The 23,280-nt window shown below is 43.6% G+C and overlaps 2 protein-coding genes across 6 annotated transcripts in view; one reads left to right on the top strand and one right to left on the bottom strand.

Moving 5' to 3' along the window:
* The window catches only part of LOC129024262 (rhox homeobox family member 1), a 120,942-nt gene that overhangs the window by 75,172 nt on the left and 22,490 nt on the right, over positions 1 to 23,280 (top strand). Inside the window, exon 2 of one of the 4 annotated variants that reach the window (XM_054471107.1) lies at positions 14,349 to 14,396. The exons of 2 other annotated variants lie outside the window; for them this stretch is intronic. In XM_054471107.1, coding sequence (XP_054327082.1) covers positions 14,349 to 14,396 — 48 coding nt within the window. Of the gene's footprint in view, positions 1 to 14,348; positions 14,397 to 23,280 lie in introns of those variants that run through there. One more of the 4 variants, XM_054471108.1, reaches the window with a different exon arrangement.
* RHOXF2 (Rhox homeobox family member 2) lies at positions 28 to 18,873 on the bottom strand. 2 transcript variants are annotated; one of them, XM_054471101.2, is made up of 4 exons: positions 8,209 to 8,425; positions 7,632 to 8,025; positions 6,636 to 6,681; positions 28 to 3,597 (listed from the first exon to the last, which is right to left on the bottom strand). In XM_054471101.2, exons 1-4 carry the CDS (start codon positions 8,285 to 8,287, stop codon positions 3,253 to 3,255), a joined length of 864 nt encoding a protein of 287 aa, XP_054327076.1. In that variant the 5' UTR covers positions 8,288 to 8,425; the 3' UTR covers positions 28 to 3,252. The 2 variants fall into 2 exon arrangements, with proteins under 2 accessions (XP_054327076.1, XP_054327078.1); XM_054471103.2 differs by lacking the exon at positions 8,209 to 8,425 and adding an exon at positions 18,690 to 18,873 and having other exon boundaries at positions 3,061 to 3,597.

Here is a 23,280-nt window from a genome sequence, read left to right as displayed (position 1 = left end):
GAAGCACATCGAGACATCACAAAATTTCATCATTAACTATTTCAGGGCATGTTTAAATGATACACCCTTTTTATACAGACAGCCACAGTATCATTATCATAGCCAAAACATGGAAAAGCCTTTACAAACATCCACTCTGCTCACTTTAAAAAATTCGTCTCCATATTATTCACTTCATTTGATTCCTTTTCTCTGTCAAGAAAGGACAAACAGGAATTGTTGATCTGGGAAAATGGGGTCGAGCATGCATATAAACATGAATGGTACTCTCCACACTCTAGAAAACAATGCGTGAAATGATTTTTTTCGTAAGGCATTCATTCCTATTTTTTCTGATTTTTTGAAATATGCCTGATAAACTTTTACCACTAAACCTACTCCAAATACATGAGTCATGTTATTACCGTCATGATTCTATAGGTGAGATGATATGGTTGGGATATTTGTCTCTGCCCAAATCTCATGTTGAAATGTAATCCTTATTTTCCCCAATGTTGGAGGTGAGGCCTGTTGGGACGTGTTTGGGTCATGGGGGTGGAACCCTCATGGCTTGATGCTGTCCTTGCAATAGTGAGCGAGTTATCACAAGATCTGGTTGTTTAAAAGTGTGTGGCACCTCCCGCACCCACTCTCTTGCTCCTGCTCTCACCATGTGAGATGCCTCCTCCCAATCTGTCTTCCACCATGACTGTAAGCTTCCTGAGGTCCTCACCAGAAGCAGATGCCAGCATCACACTTCCTGTTAAGCCTACAGAACTGTGAGCCAACTAAACCTCTTTTCTTTATAAATTACTCAGCCTCAGGCATTTCTTTATAGCAAAACAAGAATGGCCTAACACATGAGACAACAGAGATATAGTAGGTTAAGCGACTCATTCAAGGTAACAAAGACAGCGTAGAGCTGCAGCAAGAACCCAGACCACCTTATTTTTAATTGGGTCTCTTTCTGTTATACCACATAGGAAAGGTGGGACAACAGGTTATAATAATATGATGATAGGAGATAATATAGAATAATAGTAGAAAACATTTCTGTGTGCTTACTCTGTGGCTGGGCATTGTGGAAGGCCACTTACATATGTTATTTATTCCTCTCATCAATTCTGTGATATAATATTATCATCTTATAGAGAATAATAATGAAACTACAGAGCTTAAGTAAAATGCCCGGGGGAAACAGCTGGGAAGTGGCACATCTGGGATTGGAAGCCAGATTGCCCTAACTGTGGCATCCCAGTGCACCACCGCTGAATTAAACTTGACAAAGCATGGGCTCTGGAGGCAGACAAACTTGGCTTCAGATCCTGTTCCTCTGATTAGCTTTGGACCATGGATAACTTTCCTCTTCTTTCAATGAAGATGCTAGAACCTCACTATTAGGATTCATTTGAGCATCAAACAAAATCATCCAAGGAAATTATTTTATTGCTTGTCACATAGTAAAGGCATACAAGACGTTAGCTGCTAATAAAAAGGGAATGAAAGTTTTAAAGGGTACTGTCTCCAATAATATTCCCCATCAGAAAAAATTGTAACTTGTTCTCCACCCAGCCCCTTGAACTAGTCCCATTGTATGCTACCTAAACAATGTGTTGTTCAAGGTCAGTAAATGACATCCTAACTGTAATTCTATGAATTTGAATTTCTTAAGGTACAAGAACTCTGCTTTGAAGTTCAGAATCTAGGTTACCAGAGCTAGACAACGTCTTGAGCTATAATTCTAGGAGGTACTTACCAGATACATGAAAACAAATGCCAACTGAGTATAGGAGATCTCATTTTCTATATAAAGGAAACATATATGGCTAAAAATGTCTTTTGATGGTGTAAAAATTTTATGAATCTGATAACCACGGGGAGGGATAATGGAAGTATGACTTCAATCTCCCCTCCTCCCCTTTTACCTTTCTTTGCCTATTTCTGAGTATCTCTAGGCTACCAAATGTTTCAGTCTGAATGTAGAAAAAATAAAATAATGAGCAGGAATAGACCGACTGGCACAAAATGTACCAAATGGAAACAGTTTCCAGACTGAATGTACACTGACATGCACGACTTACTGTAAATAATTATACAAAGCACAATACAATGAGAACAATAGCAAAAAAAAAAAAAAAAAAAAGGAAAATCTCAATCGGAGAAGAAAAAAAAAGAATCCACTTGGCCAAGAGGCATGCATTAATGCATAGTGAATTCATGGACTTTCCTTATTCCCACCAAGGCTTGTGGCTTCAGGGGTATGAATAAACCTCCTTCTCCTTGCAAAACCCTCACACCAAATGCAATTGCGTGGCTGAAGCTTGACACCCACAATTGTGAGGAGAGAAGTGGGGAATGAAAAGCAGCAGACAGCCTGACAGAAAGTTCATGCTCACCCAAGAAAATGCTCACCCAAGAAGAATTTTCCTTCAGGCTGAAAACATAATCATTATGAAACTGGCCATCAAATAATTTTCAGAGAAAATATTGTTGTAACCATGACTCCTTATCTGCAGGCATTGCAATCACTTCACAGGATGACCACAATGTTCATGATCACTTTTTAAAAACTTTTTGGTATATTTTTTCTTTTCTTTTGTTGTGGTAAACCATATAAAAATTTGCCACTTTAGCCATTAAATAAGTGTATAATTTCATGGCATTATTTACATTTACACTTTTAAAAGAAAATTAAAGAAGTCTTCCATAGCAAGAAAAAACTTAATGAATTTTTAAGAGTGGGCATGGCTTCCTTCCCGATACCATTTTGGTTTTGCTGTTTTCCACCCTGGCAGTAACTTGAAACACACTATTCTCTCATTAGGGACTCACACCACCCCATCCTGCACATGTACCTGGTATCAATGGGGCAGAGAGGAGATGAATATGGGGTGTTGGGGGTGGGGGTGGAAGAGAATGTGTGGGTCGGTGTAAGCCTGCCGTGGGCACATGGGAAACTTCTGTGACATGCACAGCCCCTAGATGGTGATTCAAGATTACTGCATGAGAGGAGAGTCCGTGACATTCGGTTTGAATGGCATTTAACAATTTTTATTCAGAACTTACTGACCCCATGTGACACACAAAACAAATGTACATACCCTTCACATATTTATAGAAACATTTTTAAAAGTGCCCTAAAAATGGGTCAATGATGTACTTTTCTTTAAAACATTTAATAGACATTTGATGAACTACTTTGGATGGAGTGCTATGCAAAATATGAATCTGGCTCAAAGACACTCTGGCAAAAAGTGGCACAGAGGCTATCCCTTAGACATTGAGAAATGTGAAAGAAGGCACGATAACAAAAGGGAACGGGCCAAATTGGGCCTGACCAGGGGGTGGCATAGGTGGAAGAAGCATAGGTGGAAGAAACATGAGTGGAAGGGGCAAGGACAGAGGAGGAAAGGGTGGCATGGGGAAACACAGGCTGCTGGAATGGCTGTGGCCCCAGAAGTAACCATCTGTCATCCCACTGATGGACAAGGGTGCCATTATGGCCTCAACTGTGGTTACCACGACAGGCTGGCCCACTACCATGAGGGGCGGCATGTTTCTCGCCATTAATGCCCTCTGATGTCTCCTCCATTTGGCTCTTCTATTCTCAAACCAAATCTTCAATCAGAGGAAAAAAGAAACAGGTTTAGTATACTGAGCATTTAATTTCATCATGAAAAAAACACAACAAGCAACTCTCTATGTCCTTAACCTTTTCAGGTGTATCAAGACAAGCTATTTCCTTACTACTAAAATATCTTAGGTGAACACCACACCTTTACCCTAGTGAGCTCCAGGTATGTGCTACGTACGCTCTGGCTTGGCTTATTTCTTTGTCTCTCTCCTTTTTATCTGTAATATTACTTTTTCCACTCTTGGGTGCAGGTGTAGCTGATGAGTGGGACTCGATCCCTGCTCGTATTGCTATGTGTGGCATGTCTGCTTGCAGATAATTGACCATCAGCTACCCAGCTGCCCACCAACTCCTACTTACTAGGCCATTGTCACCCTGGTCGTGGGGGAAGCTGAGCTTGGAAAAAAAGGGGGGGTGCCTTTTAAAGTCATACCAAGAAGATGAGGCCCCCATTTTGAAAGCCCATCTTCAGTGTAAAGTAAAAAATCGATGAGTACATTGTATTTTAAAACAAATTTTCTTTCCTTCAAGAAATTCTAAGGGGTCATTCATCTTCTGAAACTCCTTGAGAATTAAAAAGATGGTATATTGCAAGGCAAGTCTCGTTACAGGGGGCCCAGGGAGTTTATGGATTGTCTTGCTGGGAAATGAGGGTATCTGAAGCCCTGGACACTCTTCACACTTCAGCTTGAAGCTTTGTGGAAGGAGGACACAAATGTTGTCCAAATTCACAAAAATTCTCAAAAAGCTGTGCCCATTTGAGAGTTTGAGAGAAAGGAAGCATTGCTAATTCTGCATGCTCCAACTCATCCCTCCCTCCAAATCTTCCTGGGCTAAGGATAAGGTCAGCTCACTTGGTTCTCCCTATAGTCCTGGGATCTGGGACAGAGACTTGGTTGCCCAGCTCCATGGGACACCTTCAGCCATCTAGCCTTACTACTCAAGCAGAAGATCCCAATCTCATCAGCATTCCCAAAGCAGGAGTGTCCAAATAGGCAACTCTGAACATGTTCAGTAGTAATGTGGAGGAGGTATCAAAAAACACTACTCCCTAAACACCTGCCAATTGTTAAAAGACCAAAAAATAAAACCTGTCAATTAAACAACACTATCCCCCAAGCTTCTAGTTAATGACATTTCCATTGTATTTTGATCCTTCTGGAAGTTCCCAAACTGCAAATTTTATGGGACAAAGGGACTCTTCTCCCTGTTTGATGCCCCATTTCCTTCTCCCATCTTACTATTTGGAGTCCTTCTCCCTCATGAATACATAGTCTAAATTTTAAGCCTACCGTAATAGTGCTTGTTTAGAGGCAATTCCAATGTACCTGTGGTCAAAGGTTCATAAACATAAGCAATGCCAAAAGTGGGCCAAATGTGCTAAGGGGCAACATTAGGTCCCTATTCTCAGTATTGGTTTAATGAAACAGCCCTTACTATCTTTACAAAACAGAGGGAGGAAACATCTATTAAAAATTTTTGGAGATATTCATGATGAAATGTTTGGCAATAGATGAGAACATCATGCCTTTTTCCTTATTTGCTGAGTGAGAGTGGTCCTTTTGCCTTCAGAACTGCATTGAGTGAATGCTATGTAAACCCAGGGAGGGGAAACGCAATTCACCAAAACGTCAATATTTCATCTCCCCCAAACTGGCATTGCCTGCCTGAGAAAATGGAGGGCAGTAGAATGCCAACACTCAGTGCCCCATTTTGTCAGGCTGCTTTTCTACAAGCCACCATTGACAGAACTGCAGCATAGTTCCCTCACTGCACTCACACACATGAGCTCTGCAGAAAAGCTATTAAGGTCATCCTGATTTTTCTTTGTTTTTTTCCTTTTTTGCAAATACTCCTTTGGATCCATTGACCTACAAATTTATTATCACAGCCTGAACAAATAAATAAAAAGGTACTTCAAATTACCACAGGTAAGAGTCTAGCCTGACCTGAGAGCCATCCCCCACTATCAACACATTCCACAAAACACATCTCTTCCTATTAGTACAACAAACTGGAAGAAACAAAAAATCTCTTAAATGCTAGAAATTGCTCAAGAAAATATTCACTGATGCATTTGGTAGTTTCAAAAGTTGAATGGGGGCAGTTTCCCCAAGCCATGAGTGTGACTGTATACAATTCTTGCCTAACACTTCCATCCGTAGGTTGGTGGAAATTTATGAAAAATTGATCTTGTAGTTTGTTTTTGGTTTCTAGATAAACTTGCAAAGGTTGCAAACCTTTTCGCTATCTCTACCATAATGCAAAACCAACTATGTCAGCAATGTTTTCAGGCTGCCGTATCAAAGTATTCCAGAAAATTAAAATTTAGAGCTGCCATTCTCTACAAGGCTTTACCAAATACTTAAAAACAATAGTAGGAGGGCCAGGCACTTGAACTTTATGCTATCCACCCCCAATAGCCTCAGCTTAAGGAAACATACATTCTGGTTGTGAATTATTCCTTTACCCCAATGCCTAAACATTTATAAATTCTTAACCAAAGACTTTATGCTTGGTTTTAAATATATTAAATAATTTAGTTTAATGGAGCTCTTTGGAGCATTAGTTTGAATAATCCCCATGTCAGAAAACCCCAGGATGCCTCCACATGGAAGTGCTACCTAAAGGATACCAGTGCTAGGAGTTGAATCTTATCTATTACGCTATATTTAATTTATACTGTTATATATATGTAATTTGGAATACATATATTTATATATTTATAATTTATTCAAGTGTATAATATATTTTATACACAAGGAATAAAAGAAACAGTTCAGTACTAATTTTTTTTTCCGTGGATTGTCATGTTCCCTCTGGTAATGGGAAATTTCCACAAGCTGAGCTTTCCTTACTGCATTTTCCAGCCACAAAGATCCCAAAGTTCAGACCTCATTGCCTATACATGAAAAAGGCCACAAAAACACCAAGATGACAATGTCTGGGTCAAAGTGTGTCCAACCCCTGAAGCAGGTTTTAGAATGGCTCCCCTGCCCGATTGCTTTTTCAGTTTACTGACCTGCACTGCGAGTTCAGTCACATTCAAGCTTCTTGCCAGCCTCCTTCTATGGAAGAAACCACACGTGTTCAGCATTTGGAGTTGTGGGTATTGTTTCATTCTTGTGTTTAATTTTTTATTCTACCAACTCCCCACACCCAGTAGGCTGTTCTGTAACACCCAGCTGAGCCTCACATTAGGAACATTTCTCTCATGCCACAAATAAAGGAGATGCCAAAAAAAAAAAAAAAAAATCAGGGCGGTGGCTCACGCCTGTAATGCCAGTACTTTGGGAGGCCGAGGCAGGAGGATCACTTGAGGTCAGGAGTTCGAGACGAGCCTGGGCAATATGGTGAAACCCCGTCTCTACTAAAAATACAACAATTAGCCAGGCGTGGTGGCTGGCGCCTCTAATCCCAGCTACTTGGGAGGCTGAGGTAGGATAATCTCTTGAACCTGGGAGGCAGAGGTTGCAGTGAGCCGAGATCGCACCATTGCACTCCAGCCTGGGTGTCCCAGCGAGATTCTTTCTCAAAAAAAAAAAAAAAAAAAAACCCATAACAGAAAAAATCGTTAACCAATATAAATGACATTCTAACTTACTACTTGAAAGTTAGAAAAATTAACACCCAAGGAAACCCAGACGAACGACAGACTTCTCAGAATTTTAAATAAGGTCAGAATGCGACCCTGGACTTGCTGTACAGAACCTTAATCTCCTCATCTTTATTTCTGCCTCGCCTGGGATAGGAGTTATTTATCATAACTGACCTCAGCCCAAAGTTGCCCAACTTGGTTCATTTAAATTCTGCATGATGCCTAATAGGCATAGCCCCACTACAGAACCCGCTAGGTGCCAGGGGTCTGAGGGGAGGGGACGGCAGCCACACCAGGCCCCAGATGGGTTTTGGTTCAGGAGGGGAGAGGGTAGGAGAGGGACTGGGGGAAAGCCAAACGCCGCCCTGGAGCAGCACGTGCTCCCTGCAAACCGCGCGCCAACCAGAGCAATGGGCTTACCTCAGGAACTCACTGGGGAACTGCTTGCGTTGGAAAATGCGCTCCAGCTCCTGCAGCTGCAATGGGGTGAAGGCGTGGACGTTGGGCTGCTGCGCATTGCCAGGCTCCAGCCCCGCGGTGGCGCCCTGTGTGAGCGAATCCTGCTGACCAGGTTCCTTCTCGCTCTGGTCGCTGTCCTCATCGTCGCCATCGCTGCCGCTAGTGCCCTCGAGGTTTCCTTCCCATAGGTGGCCAGGAGCTCCTGCACCGCCGCCATTTTTTTCTTCTCCGCCTTGGGCTCCTGCCGACTTTAACTTTTCTCCTGCTGCTGCTGTGCCTTGCTGAGGCTCAGGCTGTGCATCCTCTTCCTCCTCTTTGACCTCTTCAGTAAGCGACAGCACCACAGCATTCATATCTGGAAAAGTAGAAACCCCAAGAGAAAGATCAAGGCATTGGTCCTGAGGGTGCTGGAAGGAGGCGGTGAGGTGCTACACTGAGAGCAGTGGTAGTGCAGGGCCATCATCCAGTCGACTGGCCTCTCCCAGGGGACCTTGGTTTCCTGAGTTCGCAAAAGCATGTGTCCTATCAAGGTACTGACCCTGTAGTTCTTTCTCGTCGTCGACTCCAGGGCTGAGCAAGCTGGTGATATACTGGCTACACTGGTCCAGAGGCTCCATACCCTGAGTGGTGTGGATAGAGCTGTGCACTTCTGCAGATTCTGAGCTGGGGCCACCACGATCTCCTAGGCAGTGCTAGAACTGTGAGTCGCCGCCTGTAAGGTTCTTCCGGTGTCTAGACTCAGCAACAGTGTATCCACTTAGAGACCTCCTCTCTTGCTTTTCTTCTTCCCGCTATTTGCTGTGGGTTGGGCCTGCTGAGGTACCAATGCGTCAGGGGCTTGGCTTTGCCGGGGATGAGGGAGAGCACGTGTTGGTGGGGGGGAGGGGTAAGTGATGTAGTATGGTGTTGGGGAGGGGGGAGTAGGGCGTGGGAGGGGGAGTAGGATGGGGTGGGTGCTTGCATGCGTTGTCCTGTAGACAGGCATGTGTGAGTGTGGAACTTGGGGAAGCTGCTGTGCTGAATTGTGCAAGCCCATTTTATGGCGATAAGGGAGATTTCACACTAGCTCCATGCTTCCTAGGTCTCCAGGAACAAGAGCTTGGGCCTGAATTTGCAAAGCTTGTGGGCTGCGCAAATGCACTATGTAAAAATGCAGCACACCCCTTGAGAAAGTCCACTATTAATTCTTAGTAATGAATCCACATCCAAGTGCAAGGGTAGAAACATGCATAATGCTTAGAGCATCCGAGATTGCTTTTCTTTTCTTTCTTTTTTTTTTTTTTTTTTTTGAGACAGTCTCGCTCTGTCTCTGGAATGCAGTGGCACTATCTGGGCTCACTACAACCTCCATCTTCTGGGTACCTAGATTCAGTAACAGTGTATCCACTTAGAGACCTCCTCTCTTGCCTTTCCTCTTCCCACTATTTGCTGTGGGTTGGGCCTGCTGAGGTGCACATGCCTCAGGGGCTTTGCCTTGCCTTGGGCGCGGGAGAGCACGTGTTGGAGTGGGGGCAGTAGGGCAGGTGGGGAGTAGGGCAGGGAGGAGTAGGGCAGGGGGGAGTAGGGCGGGGGAGGGAGTAGCGCGGGGGGGCATAGGGTGGAGGGGGGCAGTGGGAGGGGGGCCGGGGAGTAGGATGGGGTGGGTGTTTGCGTGTATTGTGCAGGTGCTCAGGAGTGCTTCAGCCTCCCAAGTACCTGGAACTACAGGTGCGCACCAGCACACCTGGGTAATTATTGTGTTTTTAGTAGAGACAGGGTTTCACCATGTTGGCCGGGCTGGTCTGGAACTGCTGGCCCCAAGTGATCCACCCACCTCGGCCTCCCAAAGTGCTGGGATTACAGGTGTGAGCCACCATTCCCAGCTGCAGCCAAGATTTCTAAAATTGCAGGGCATCCTTCCTTTGCCTTTGGTTGTGACTGTGGATAGCGCAGCTTCTACTATGTCTCTGGCTACAGACCCATGACAAATGCATACTTACCTTCTGTGCTGAGCTGGTGCTGTGGACCTGCAGTGATTTCCCTTCTTTCCTGCTGCTGCATAGCCCTCTTTTCCTCTACTCCTGCCCTTTTCTACAGATATCTTTCTGAGCTCTTGTTTAGGAATAAATACATTTTATTTATTGTCAAATAAACACAGCCAGGACAGATTGAGTGCTCTAAGATTCTTCCTTTAAGAAGTGTTTTGTAGATACTGCAGGACTTGTTAATGTCCTGAATATAGAGAGTAGGTTTTAACCACAGAACCTATCCTCCATCGTTTGAGTGACTCATTCTATTTTTGCTTGCACAATGACCCTTTTCATCAACCTCATTTTATATAAGAAATTAAACTGTTTTGTGGGCCCCTACATGTACTATGGGTTCCGGTCACCTCAACGACTGATCCTAATGGATGAGTGCACGCATCATACCTCATGTTCCCAGAGGATGGGTAAGAAAACAGCTGGAGAATATTTGACCAATTCACGTTCAAAGAGATGGGAAGGGATGACAATCTAACAGCCTCTTTCTGATTTTAACTAAGATGTCTCCTCCTCAGGCTGGCTCTTCCTGGAGCTAAACTGCTGGAATCTGAAATTTTGCTTTGCTTCCTGTTGCTAGCTGGCTAATCTCACTTGATCACTCTCTGTTTGTGTTAGTTTTCTCATCTGTAAAATGGGAATAATAACGATAACTGTCTCATGGGGTTTTTGAATAGATGGAGATGATTAAACATGCTGCTTCACATTTCCTGCTTCTGTCAGTTTGTATGTGTTTATTTACAAGGGTCCTTGAAAGAAGAGAGATGATGGTTATTCTCTGGCAGTGGGCAACAGGGGCAGGATGTTTTATTGTGAAAATAATGGTTCTATAAGTCTTTTTGTACCTATATGTACTTCAGTCAGTAAACCTTTGTTGGCTGCTGTGTTTACAGGGCCCTGTGGCAAGAAATGTGGGGATTGCCACAATGTCTGTTCAATGCCTGACCATTGAGATGTAGGTTCTCATAGAGTAGTGGGATTGATAACGAATCAGAGAGACTGATGGGGTTCAGGAAGATATTTATTATTTAGGTGCACCGGCCCAGTAAGATTAACATCCAAAGGACTGAGCCCTGAACAAAGAGTTAAGTTACTTTTTAAGCATTTCCTGGGGCAGGGGGAAGCATATTGCAGAAGTGAGAAAGAGAGACAGTTATTCAATTAATTGAGACATGCATTACATCATTTCTTACTTTTCAAGGAAAAACATGTTTTACGACTTGAGTTTATCTGTCTAGTGAACTTGCAGCTGCACAGCTAGGGAAACAGGGTCTTCACAATGCCTGGGAAAGGAGGAGAGATAAGGCTCACTAGCCACAGAAAAACAGGTAGTTAATTTTTAAAGGACTCCAACTCTTTCTCTTTCTCAGGGGGAATTGGGTTTTCTTACATACAACTGAGTTTCTGCTTACACATTCTTTAATTTCTTTTAATTCCTGTTCCATTCCCCACTTTGGTGCTTTTTATAACAAAGGTGTTAATAGAAAGCACCACTATTTGCCACCTCTTCGCGGAGCTGAGCTGCTTCTACTGGCAGTGGCTGATATTTGGTTAATGCCATCAACTGTGCGGTAGTGTGTCGGGTTACTATTGCCTCTACAGTTGACTGAATACTCCTAATAAATGGGGGTAAAAGGCAAGGGAGGATGAGGCAGTTGCCAAGAATAAGCAAGAACCTACCAATGAGGGTTTTGAATCCTCCAAAGGTTGAGAACCATCCTCCAAACAAGGAATCCAGGGACCACCTGGATCAAGTCTGAACTAGAACATGGGCTAACTTGCGCATTCTAGCTGTGATTTCCATAATAGCTCGGCCATTATCATTGATTTCTAGGCAACAGTTGGTTAAATTAAATTTTCTACATACTCCTCCTTCTGAAGCTAAGAGGTAATCTAAAGCTAATCTATTTTGATGTATAGCATTTCTTATTTGTGTTGCTTGTATTGCCAATAAACCTAGTGCCCTTGATGTTTCATTGGTTATAATTTCAAGGACTACCTACAACCTTATGATGCAGTTGAGCATATAGATTGGGGTGCAATATCCCCATGAACCATCTTGCACCCAGATAGCTGGATTATAATATTTAATGATTCTTTCAGGAGACAATTCATTATCTTTTCAGTCTCCTATGTCCACATCTTTTTGACATTTGTGTCTATTTTTGTGATTATGCTTCTTCTAGTTCTTCTTTTATTTTCATCATAAACTGGCTATCCTAAGAGTTCCTCTTGCTTTAGAGGAATTAGAAAGAAGGATGGCTTGATTGTTCCTAACACACATGCTCCTGTCCATTTAGCCAGCAGTTGCTGATATGTGCATGCTCCACAGATCCATTATAGGCCAGAGGGTGCCTTCCAAGCATTTGGAGCCTCTAGCTGATGCCAAGTGTGGCTTAGAGAAGAAAATCAGGAGAAAGGGTTTGGACCTGGTAAGTAGGAGTCATTCTGGGCATTTCTCCATAGAGTTTTGTTTTTAGTCTCATCATAATGCTGTTGCCCTAGGCAGGTTGTTTCTCCTACTGCCTCTGTGAAAGCCTTTACCCATCAGGTGATACAGTACTTTTTAATTATGGAGGTTTTTAACAACCAAACACTGGCTGAGGCTGTTGGTTCACTGGCAGGGTTAGGCGAAGTGAAGTTATCTTGTGGCATTAATTCCTTTGCCTCCCATGGCCACTGGTCCCCCATATTAGTTCCTCCACATACATAGCATGAGGAAATTCCTAAGCTGCCAGTTATGTTTTCAGCTAGTTGAGCAAATATGTTTTTGGGTGATGGGGGAAGCTCAGGCACTGGCTGATCAAAATGCTTATAGAATGACTTATGGACACAGAATTGGGGGATTGGACACATTTGAGTCCTTCTAGTCTTTTTGACAATCAGTAGTGGAACTCCAAGGCCTGCTGCTTGTCTAGCAACTCATAATAGTGCTGCCTGTCCTGTAGACCAAAAAGGTAGCTCTGGCTTTAAGATAGTAAAATTTAAAGAATTGCATGTCCTTGTCTTACAATTTGGTTTGACTGACATACTACTTAGCAGAGCAGTCCATCCTGAATATAAGTGTTGGAGCTGTGTTAGCGTAGACCACTGTTACAGTCCAGGCATCCGATTTGTGGTTCTCCATACAGATGTTTAGGGCTGCTCCTGCTCAGCCTCTCTTGTGTTAAACCATTGCAGACTGCTTCTGTTTTTTTTAAGATTATGAACATATGCGGCATGGCAGGCATCAAAGTACAAGGAACTACGCCTTTTATAGGAGGGAGGGGCTTCTTTGGTTCGAGCTATAAGCTCTCCTTCTTTTTCTCCCTCTGTTTTAATATGTACCTCAAACCAGAATTCATAAGGTAAGAGTTTAGGGTCATAACCTACATATAGCTGATTATTTCCTGGGTCACAGACTGAATAGGTGGTCTGGTTGTATGTGCAGATTCCTAACTTAGTTCCTGTACATTCATAGTAGGTATGGTACAGTAGAGTTTTATCTATAGTATTTCTTACCCAGGTAGTGTGTACACAGTGTGGGCATCTTTCTAGAGACTTCTCCTTTTTTAGTATAGGCAGAAATGGTAAGAACATTAGTGTATATAATAGAAACATGCTTACACTACACACGGGCATGGCAAACCTTCCTCTGGGCATAGACATTTGCAGCATTTGCAGTAATAACATAACATAATAACCAGTATTGGCAGAATTATAGCGAGGCTTATAAATTGTATCCACATTTGCTTATCCGGAGATGGTCCTCTTAGCTTCGGCTGTGCATAGATTAGTCAGCTTCCAGGCTGTGACTAGAGCAGAGCTTGCAGGATCCTCAAGCTTCACCTGTGCGTAGACTGACCAGCCTCCGGTGTGGTCAGAGCAGGGCAGTTGTCCTTCTGACCGGTAGTTGGGTTTTGCCATAGGACTGTTCGGGTGGGGCAATCTGGGTCTTGTTGGCTAGTCCACTGGTCGTCATGGGGAGTCACTGCTGCCGCTCGTTTTAGCCGGCTATGGTGAATCCAAGGTGTGACACCTGCAACTTTAACAGCAGTGGGAGTAGACATGATCACAATATGGAGCCCATCCTATAAGGGCCCCAGGGTTGTTGGATTCCATCTTTTTTTTTTTTTTTTTTTTTTTTGAGACGGAGTCTCGCTCTGTCGCCCAGGCTGCAGTACAGTGGCGGAATCTTGGCTCACTGCAAGCTGTGCCTCCCAGGTTCATGCCATTCTCCTGCCTCAGCCTCCCAAGTAGCTGGGACTACAGGTACCCACCACCATGCCTGGCTAATTTTTTGTTTTTGTATTTTAGTAGAGACGGGGTTTCACCGTGTTAGCCAGGATGGTCTCGATCTCCTGATCTCGTGATCTCCCCCCCTCGGCCTCCCAGAGTGCTGGGATTACAGGTGTGAGCCATCACGCCCAGCCTGGATTCCACATTTTAACCCAGACAGAATACCCTGGTTTATGTGGATGCACTGGGTCTGTTAGACTTAAAGGTATCCTTTCACTTACCCAGCCTTGCACCTCCTGCATTGCCACTCCTAAAGCCTGCATCTGTCTTCTAAGGGTTAGCTCTCCTAACTCCTTTAACTACCCTCTAATTTGATTCATGATTGGCGGTGGCCTTCCAAATAATATTTCATAGGGCGAATACCCAATTTGTTTTGTAGGTGTACACCTGACCTGGAGGAGGGCCATGGGCAAGACCTGATCCCATCGTAAGTGAGTTTCCTGGCAAAACTTTTTTAGTAGCTGTTTGAGTGTCTGGTTCATCCATTCCACCTTCCCTGAACTCTGTGGTCAGTAGGCTGTGTGCAGTTTCCATTTCATCTTTAAAAGCTGAGTCAACTGTAGTACTACTTCTGCCACAAATGCAGGACCATTGTCTGATCCTAGGGTTAAAGGCAATTCAAACCTTGGTATGATGTCTGTTAGTAGCACCTTTGTCACCTCGTGTGCCTTTTCAGTCCTGGTGGGGAAGGCCTCAACCCACCCCGAGAAGGTGTAAAGAAACACTAGCATATACCGGTAACCTCCTGCTCAAGGCAACTCGGTAAAGTCTACAAGCAGGTTCTCACAAGGCACAGCTCCCATTTCCTGAATTCCTGGGGGTCGAGTAAGTCCTTGTTTTGGCTTATTCCAGGCACAGGATAGACATTGTTCGCAAACAGCATGGGTGATGGCAGAGAGCCGTGGCACATAGAAGTGTTGACCTATCAAAGTCTCTAGTTTCCAGTGTGTGTTCTTTGGTGGATCTGCTTCACAAACCTTGAGGCTATTGTCTCTGGGACGTCTAGTCTCCCATCAGAGAACAGCCACCATCCACCTTTAATATATTTCCCTGTTTCCAGAACAAACCAAGCTTTTTCACTCGAAGAGTAAGGGGGTACCTCCAGCAAAGGGGGCTCTATAAGGAGAGGCATTGCTAGAGTTCTTTCTTCAGGTAAAGCCTTGCTCATTGCTGCCTGCCGAGCCTCATGGTCTACCTTTCTGTTGCCCTGCACCTCATAGCTTTTCCTGATTTGGTGTCCTTTGCAATGAATGACAGCCACCTTCTCTGGAGCCCATATGGCTTCTAATAATTGCAAAATTTCCTCTTTATTTTTTATTTCTTTTCCTTCAGTAGTCAAAAGTACTCTTGGCCCCCATGGGCATTCAGAGTTGCAAAAGCATATTTAGAGTCAGTATATATGTTTACTTTCTTCCCCTTGGCCAATAACAGTGCTCTGATTAATGCTATTAATTCAGCCTTCTGAGTGGAGGTCCAAGAAGGTAAGGCTTGAGCCTCGACCACCGAGTGTTGGGTCACTACTGCATACCCTGCATATCGCACCCAACCTGTTATGAAACTGCTACCATCAGTGAAGTATTTAACATCTGGGCTCTCCAAGGGGGTATCTCTGAGATCTTCCTGGCTCGAGAACATTTCATCCACAATATTTATGCAACAGTGGGTAAGGTCCTGCCAGGAGTGAGGCAACCCAGCATCCTTCCAATCGGGTTCCTCCACAGGCAGCAGGGTAGCTGGGTTCAAGGTATTTACAGTCTCTAGTGTTATCTGGGGATTTTCACACAGAAGTCCTTGATACTTTAGCATTCTAGAGTTGGACAGCCAACCATGTCCTCTTTGCTCCATTAAGGTGACTACAGCGTGTGGCACCTGAACTATTAACTTCTGAGCTTAGGGCTAGCTTGTTGGCATCTTCTATAAGGATTGTGGTAGCTCCTAATGCCCTGAGGCAGTGGGGACAACCTAGGGCCACCAAGTCCAATCTTTTGTATAAGTATGCTACCGGCTGATGCCAAGAGCCCAACAACTGAGTTAAGACTCCAACTGCCATTCCCTTTCATTCATCCACATGCAAAAAGAAGGGCTTTTTTACATCTGGCAACCCTAGTGCCAGGGCCTGGATGAGAGCTTCCTTTTGTATCCTTGGAGGCCTTTTCCTGTTCCTTTTCCTATAGGACGGGCTCTCTTTCCCACCTTTGGTAGCCTCATATAAGGGCCTTGCTATAAGGGAGAAGTATGGAATACAGATTCGGCAGAATCCTGCCGCACCTAGAAATTCCCTAAGCTGCCACCTTGTAACTGGGGTGGGCAGTGCACATAAAGCCTCCTTGCGTGCACTTCCAAGCCTGCTCTGGCCTTGGGATACCATGAATCCTAGATATCCAACCTCCCAAAAACAAACTTTTGCCTTGTCCTTGGACATTTTATAACCAGCTTCACACAGCAGGTGAAGAAGCCTCTCTGTTCCTTGGAATCATTCCTCCCTCATGGGGGCAGCAAATAACAAATCATCAATGTGTTGTAATAGCAACAATTGTCACTAGGTGGCGCAAAAGCCTCAGGATCTGTAGCCAAGGCCTCCTCAAAAATGGTAGGAGAATTCTTAAACCCTTGTGCCAGCCTTGTCCAGGTATATTGCGATTGCCCCACTGGAAGGCAAATATAGGCTGACTTTGGGGAGCAAGCCTCAGACAAAAGAAGGCATCCTTTAAGTCCAGACACGTGAACCAAGTGGCATCAGCAGGAATCTGTCCCAACATTGTGTATGGGTTGGGTACTATGGCACAGATAGTGACAGTGGCCTTGTTTACTTCCCGGAGATCCTGCACTGGCCTGTATTCCCCATTTGGTTTGCGCACGGGTATTCCATGAGGACTTGCATTTTACTATAATCCCATGTGTATAAAGCCGATTTAGATGCTTTGTTATTCCATCAATTGCCTCTCTCAGTAGTGAGTATTGATGGACTCGTACTGGGGCAGCATGAGGGTTAAGCTCTACTACCACCGGGGGTCTGTTTGCAGCAAGTCCAGGGGAGTTATCCTCAGCCCATATGCCCGGTACCTTGAAAAGCATCCCCCACATGTTGTGTAGGTCTGGCTCCGGTGGCCTTCTGGCACACAGTTCATAGAGCTGCCATTCCTCAGCCCTTGGGACAGTTAGAGTCAATACCATTGCCTTAGACTTTCCAAACTCCAGTGTCATATTGCTTTTAGGTGTAAAGGAAATTTGTGCCTGCAGTTTCTGGAGTAAGTCTCCCCCCAATAAGGGCACTGGACAATTTGGCATATACAGAAACTCATGCTGCATTTCTTGTCCCCCAGTAACACATCTCCTGGATTTACAAAAAGGTCTCTTTTCTTTGGCCCCAGTAGCCCCTACGATAGTAGCACAGTTCTTTTTGGGGGGTGCTAATTTGGTGAGTTACCACAGAGAAATCAGCACTAGTATCGACCAAAAAGTCCATTAACTGACCCCCTACTTCCATAGAGACCATAGGCTCCCTGGGGCCTAAAAAGATGGAGCCTGGTCTATCTTAGTCCTCAAAATTCTCGGCCCCCACTAAGCCGATCAGATCAGGATCTGCCTTTGAGGCACCACAACTAGCAACCGAACGCTGCACTCAGGTGTTATACCATTGACCATCATTTCCATCCTTTTCCTTTTCGAAGCAATCATCTTTCCAGTGGCCCATTTGCCTGCACCTTGCACATTGGTTCCTGTCCAACCGGGACCAGCTTTCCTCTCCCGGTCTTGTCTGTCTCCTTCCTTGGCCTCTGCCTTGGCAACACCCTCTAGCAAATCCAGGGTTACTTTCTGCTAGTGCAACAGCTATAAATTGAGCCATCTCTTTGTTCCTATTTCTGGTTTTTCTTTCTTCCTTTGGTTGGGCTGCCTGAGCCACTAATGCCTTGTAATATATCTTTAGGCAGGGCTGTAGCCACTTGGGGCAGGTTTGTGCTACATTGAGCCAAAAGTCTATGTAGCAAAACTGGTCTGGGTATCCTGGTTGTCCTCCAAGTCCAGTGACCATCTTAAACAAACGGCCAATTAATTCTCTGTCTATTGTACCTTCAGAGGGCCACCCTACATTGAAAGCAGGCCAATCTATCTCACAGTATGCCCTTAACTTTTGAGCATCCAGTTTCATCCCATAATCACCTCTAAATCCTTTTTTAAAATTCTTTATCATGCACTCCAAAGGAGTTGGTTTCAATGCTTTCCCTCCCATTTCCTCCCTTGTGGTGCAATTTCACTCTCACTTTCACTCTCGGATCCACCAGACTGGGTCCTATTACAGGAGTTTCGGACACTGCTTAGCCAGGAACGTGCCTTCCCCTGTCACAGCCTGCTGCACCTGTGAAGCTGGTCCTATCAGCCATATGCAGTGTCCTAGGTCTGATTTCCCCACACTCACCTTGGAGCACACAGCCCACACTAAGGGACCTGTGCCTCCCCACATCACTCCCTATGTTGGCCTCTCCCAGGACCGTCTCTTTCACATACTTTCACACACCTTCCCTTTCCCAGTTCCTGTCTCCAGATCCAGTGAACCACTTTCACTTTGTTAGCGGGGACACGAGGTTCATCCAAATTGGCAAGCCACTCCTGCTGCCCCCAGCCGCTCTGGGTTGGATTAGTGGTCATTCCCCGGGAGGTGATCAAGCTCCCCTGCATCCTTATGGGGCAGGCTTCCCTGCCTTGGGCCCTTGCTCCTTACCGCGGTCCCTGAAGTGCTGGTGTTGTCCTGCAGCCCCATCCCTGGTTCCGTTGCACTGCCGGGCAGGCCACTGGGACTCAGGAAGAGCCAGATTCCATCCGGGTAATGCTCCCCAGCAGCACACCTTGGATGCCAGATCTCCCCTGGCCCTGGGGCTCTAGTCCCTCAGGCAAAGGAGACAGTAAATCTGTCATCTCCAATCCCGGGCGAGTCCCCAGAAATGTATTGGGATTTTTAAGGAATCAGAGAGACCAGTGGGGTTCAGGAGGATATTTATTAATTTTTAGGTGCACCGGCCCAGTCAGATTAACATCCAAACGACAGAGCCTTGGACAAAGAGTTAAGTTACCTTTTAAGCATTTTGTGGGGCGGGTGGAGATCTGTGCAGGGGGAAGCATAGTACAGAAGTGAGAGACAAAGGCAGTTATTCAATCAATTGAAATATGCATTACATCATTTCTTACTTTTAAAGGAAAAACATGTTTTGCGACTTGAGTTTATCTGTCTAGTGACCTTGCAGCTGCACAACTAGGGAAACAGGGTCTTTACAATGCCTGGTAAAGGAGGAAAGATAAGACTCACTAGCCACAAAAAAACAGGCAGTTGATTTTTAAAGGACTCCAGCTCTTTCTCTTTCTCAGGGGGAATTGGGTTTTCTTACATACAACTGAGTTTTTGCTTACACACTCCTTAATTTATTTTAATTCCTGTTCCAGTTTAATTGATTCACAGTTCAGCATGGGTGAGGAAGCCTCAGGAATCTTTCAGTCATGGACGAAGGAGAAGGGGAAGCAAGGCACCTTCTTCACAAGGCATCAGGAAAGAGAATGAAGCCAGGAGGAACTATTATAAAACCTCAGACCTCGTGAGAACTCACTATCACGAGAACAGCATGGGGGAACCACCCCATGATCCACTTACCTCCACCTCGTGTCTCCCTTGACACGTGGGGATTATGGGGATTATAATTCAATATGAGATTTGGGTGGGGACACAAAGCTTAACCATATCAGGCTGCAACTTCCTCACATCCCTGCACTCCTGCCACTCCAGCCCAGCTAGTTCCCAACCCTGGCTCCATCCTCAGGCCACCTTCTTCACTTTATAGCTGGGTTGCTGAGCTCTCCTGGAGAAAATTACAAAAGCTGAAAATTGGCAGTGCTTCTAAGGAATTCATGGCCTCCAATGTTAGCTGAGCACTGAGTGCTCTTTGATAATTTGTTTACTCATCTTTGATCAGCCTCTTTTCCCTTTCCTCTCACCTAGTTTATCAATCCGTCACCCTTTCTCAAGTCTCCTGCCCAACTCCACTTCACTCACTCTCAGTGGTCCTATTTGTCTGTTGGTCAATTGAGAAAAAATCAGATTGTAGATGATTCCCATCTTGTCACCTACATTTATGTATAACTACAGCCAATTTTGCCTGTTGCCCATTACTCTCAGAGGATGTGGTATCCCACTTCTCATTCCACTTTTGTCCTTTATCACAATCCATCCACAATGATTATTTTACCTTGTATTATTTTTTAAATTGTGTTAAAATTTAAATAACATATAATTACCAATTTAAAAGAGCATGATTCACTGGCATTTACTACGTTCACAATGTTGTGTCACTATCACCACTATCTAGCTTCAAAACATATTCATCACCCCAAAATGAAACCTCTTGTTCATTAAGCAGTCATTCCCCATTCCTCCCTTCCTCAACCCATGGCAACCACTTATCTGCTTTCAGTCTCTATGGATTTGCCTATCTAGATATTTCATATTCATGGAATCATACAATATGTGGCCTTTAGTGTCTGGATTCTTTCACTTAGCATAATGTTTTCAAGATTCATCCATGTTGTAGCAAATATCAGTACTTCATTAGTTTTTACTGCTGAATAATACTCCATTGTATGGATATATCACTATTTAAAAAATCATTTCATCAGCTGATAGACATTTAGGTTGTTTGTACTTTTTTGGATATTTTGAATAATATCACTGTGAATATTCCTGTACAAATTTTTGTGCATACATATGTTTTCAATTCTTCGAGGTATACAACTAGAAGTGGAATTTCTGGGTCCTATGGTAATTCTATGTCTAAGTTTTTGAGGAAACGCCAATTATTTTCCATAGTAGTTGCATCATTTTACATTCCTACTAACAATGTATAAAGGTTCTAATTTCTCCACATCTTCACCAACACTTAGTATATTCCATTTTTTGATTATGGCAATCCTAGTGAGTGAGAAGTAGTATCTCATTGTAGTTTTGATTTTCATTTCTCTAATGATTAATGATGTTGAGCACCCTTTTATGTGATTATTGGCCATTTGTACATATTCTTTGGAAAAAATGTCCAGGTAAATCATTCCCTGTTTTTAATTTGGTTGGTTGTCTTTTTGTTGGTGAGTTGTACGAGTTCTGTATGTATTGTGGTAACTAGGCTCTTCTCTATGATTTGGAAATATTTTATCCCATCCTTTGGGTTATTTTAACTTTCTTCATAGTGCCATTTGATGTACCAAAGTTTCTAATTTTGATGAAATCCAATTCATCTAATTTTTCTTTTGTTGCTCATGCTTTTGGTATCATATTGAAGAACCCATCACCAAACCTAAGGTCATGAAGTTTCCCCCTATGTTTCCTTCTAAGTGTCTTATAGTTTTAAATCTTATATTTATATGTTCACTCCATGATGAGTTACTTTCTGTACATGGTGTGATGTTGATTTCCAACCCAATTCTTTTGCATGTAGATATCCAATTGTCTATCAATTTGTTAAAGAGACCATTATTTCCCGATCAGATGGTCTTGGCACTCTTTTCCAAAATAAATTGACCATAGATGTATGTGTTATTTTTGGTTTCTTTATTCTATTCCATTGATGTATATGTCTATCTTATACCAGTACAACACTGTTTTCATTACTATAGCTTTGTAATAATTTTTGAAATGTAGAAATCTGGGTCCTACAACTTTTATTTTTTTTCAACTTTGTGTTGGCTATTTGGATTCCCTTATAATTTAATATGATTTCACGATTTTTATGTCTTGTATTTTTGTTGAAAATGGGACATTCTGAATATTATAATGTGGCAACTCTGGAAATCAGATTGTTCACCCTTCTTCAGGGTTTGTTGTTGCTGCTTGTTTGGATTGCTATTTTTTGCTTATGTAGTGACTTTCTAAACTATTTTTGTAAAATTTGTGAAATAGTTTGGATATGTATCCCCACCCAGATCTTATGTGGAATTGTAATCCCCGATGTTAGAGGTGGGGCCTGGTGGGAGGTGATAGGATCATAGGGGTGGTTTCTCATGAATGGTTTAGCGCCATCCTCTTGGTGGTATTCTCCTGATGGTGAGTGACTTCTCAGGAGATCTGTTTAAAAGTGTGGCATCTCCTGCTCTCTCTCTCTCTTGCTCCTGCTTTCGCCATGTGAAGTGCCTGCTCCTGCTTTGCCTTCCGCCATGAGTAAAAGCTTCCTGAGGCCTCCTGAGAAGTAGATGCTGCCATGCTTTTTGTACAGCCTGTAGAACCACGAGCCAATTAAACCCCCTTTCTTATAAATTACCCAGTCTCAGGTACTTCTTTATAGCAGTGAAAGAATGGCCTAATACAATCTGTGTTCTTTGTCATGTATAACCAGTGAAGTCTGTATTCCATTAACTTAGTGGCCAGCCAGTGTTTTGAAAGAGTTGTCTTGAATTCCGAGATTCCAAAATGACGAAAATAAAAAAAGAAACATAATATTAATACTTTCTCAGTGTTTGGAGATTGGCTCTGTATTATGGCACTCATTCAATGCTTAGCCAGACTACTTACAACTCTTCCCCGTCCTTTACTTCCTGCTTATGTAGAGCCTGAGAGCACTCCAAAAGTGAAAGCCTGGGGGTCTTCTTCGCCACTTCTGAGCATGTGTCTAGCACATAGCCTTTTTGATTCCTCTGTATACACAAAAGCTTTTAAAAGCCCTTATTCCTACACATACCTCTTTTCTCAACCTTGTGCTTCCCAGGCTTTTTAATTGTCTATTTCTTGTCCCCTGGATGCTTGGCCCATGCCTTTAAACACTTTGGTTTAAAGCTGCCCAAGAAGCTGCTCCAGCCCTGGGTTCACTCTGAGTTGGACAAAACAAAGGCAAGACTTTGTTCCAGTTCTTGAGGTAGCTGCTAGAATGATTAAGACTTAGAAGCACAATTCTTTGACAATAAGGTCTGTATTGCTCCGTCTAGCACTAGGAATGCAGGCTGCCATCCCTAAGGCCACTACAGGTCTGGGGTGTGAAGGATGGAGGTGGGTAGTTTAAAATACCAAAGTGTTCTCTTACCCCAAAGCAACAGATTCTTTTTTCACCAAGCTTTCCTTGGTTGTTGTGAGTTTTTGCTGGATTCCAGAATTCAACAAAAGTTGATTCTGACAGTTTTTGCCAGCTTATTAGTTGCTTTGGGGGAAGAGATGGAGCCCTGGAGGCCCCTACACTACCATTTTCCATTCCCTTATAACTTCAGCCTTTCCCTTACTGCTTCTTTCCCCTCTGCAGATGAATATACTTAAATTTTTTGAATACTAAAAAAAAAAAATTCCTTATCAC

The sequence above is a fragment of the Pongo pygmaeus genome, chromosome X (assembly GCF_028885625.2).
Source record: "Pongo pygmaeus isolate AG05252 chromosome X, NHGRI_mPonPyg2-v2.0_pri, whole genome shotgun sequence".
NCBI classification, from domain to species: Eukaryota; Metazoa; Chordata; class Mammalia; order Primates; family Hominidae; genus Pongo; species Pongo pygmaeus.
The sequence above is the reverse complement of the archived record's forward strand: the minus strand, read 5'-3'. Positions and strand labels throughout refer to the sequence as shown.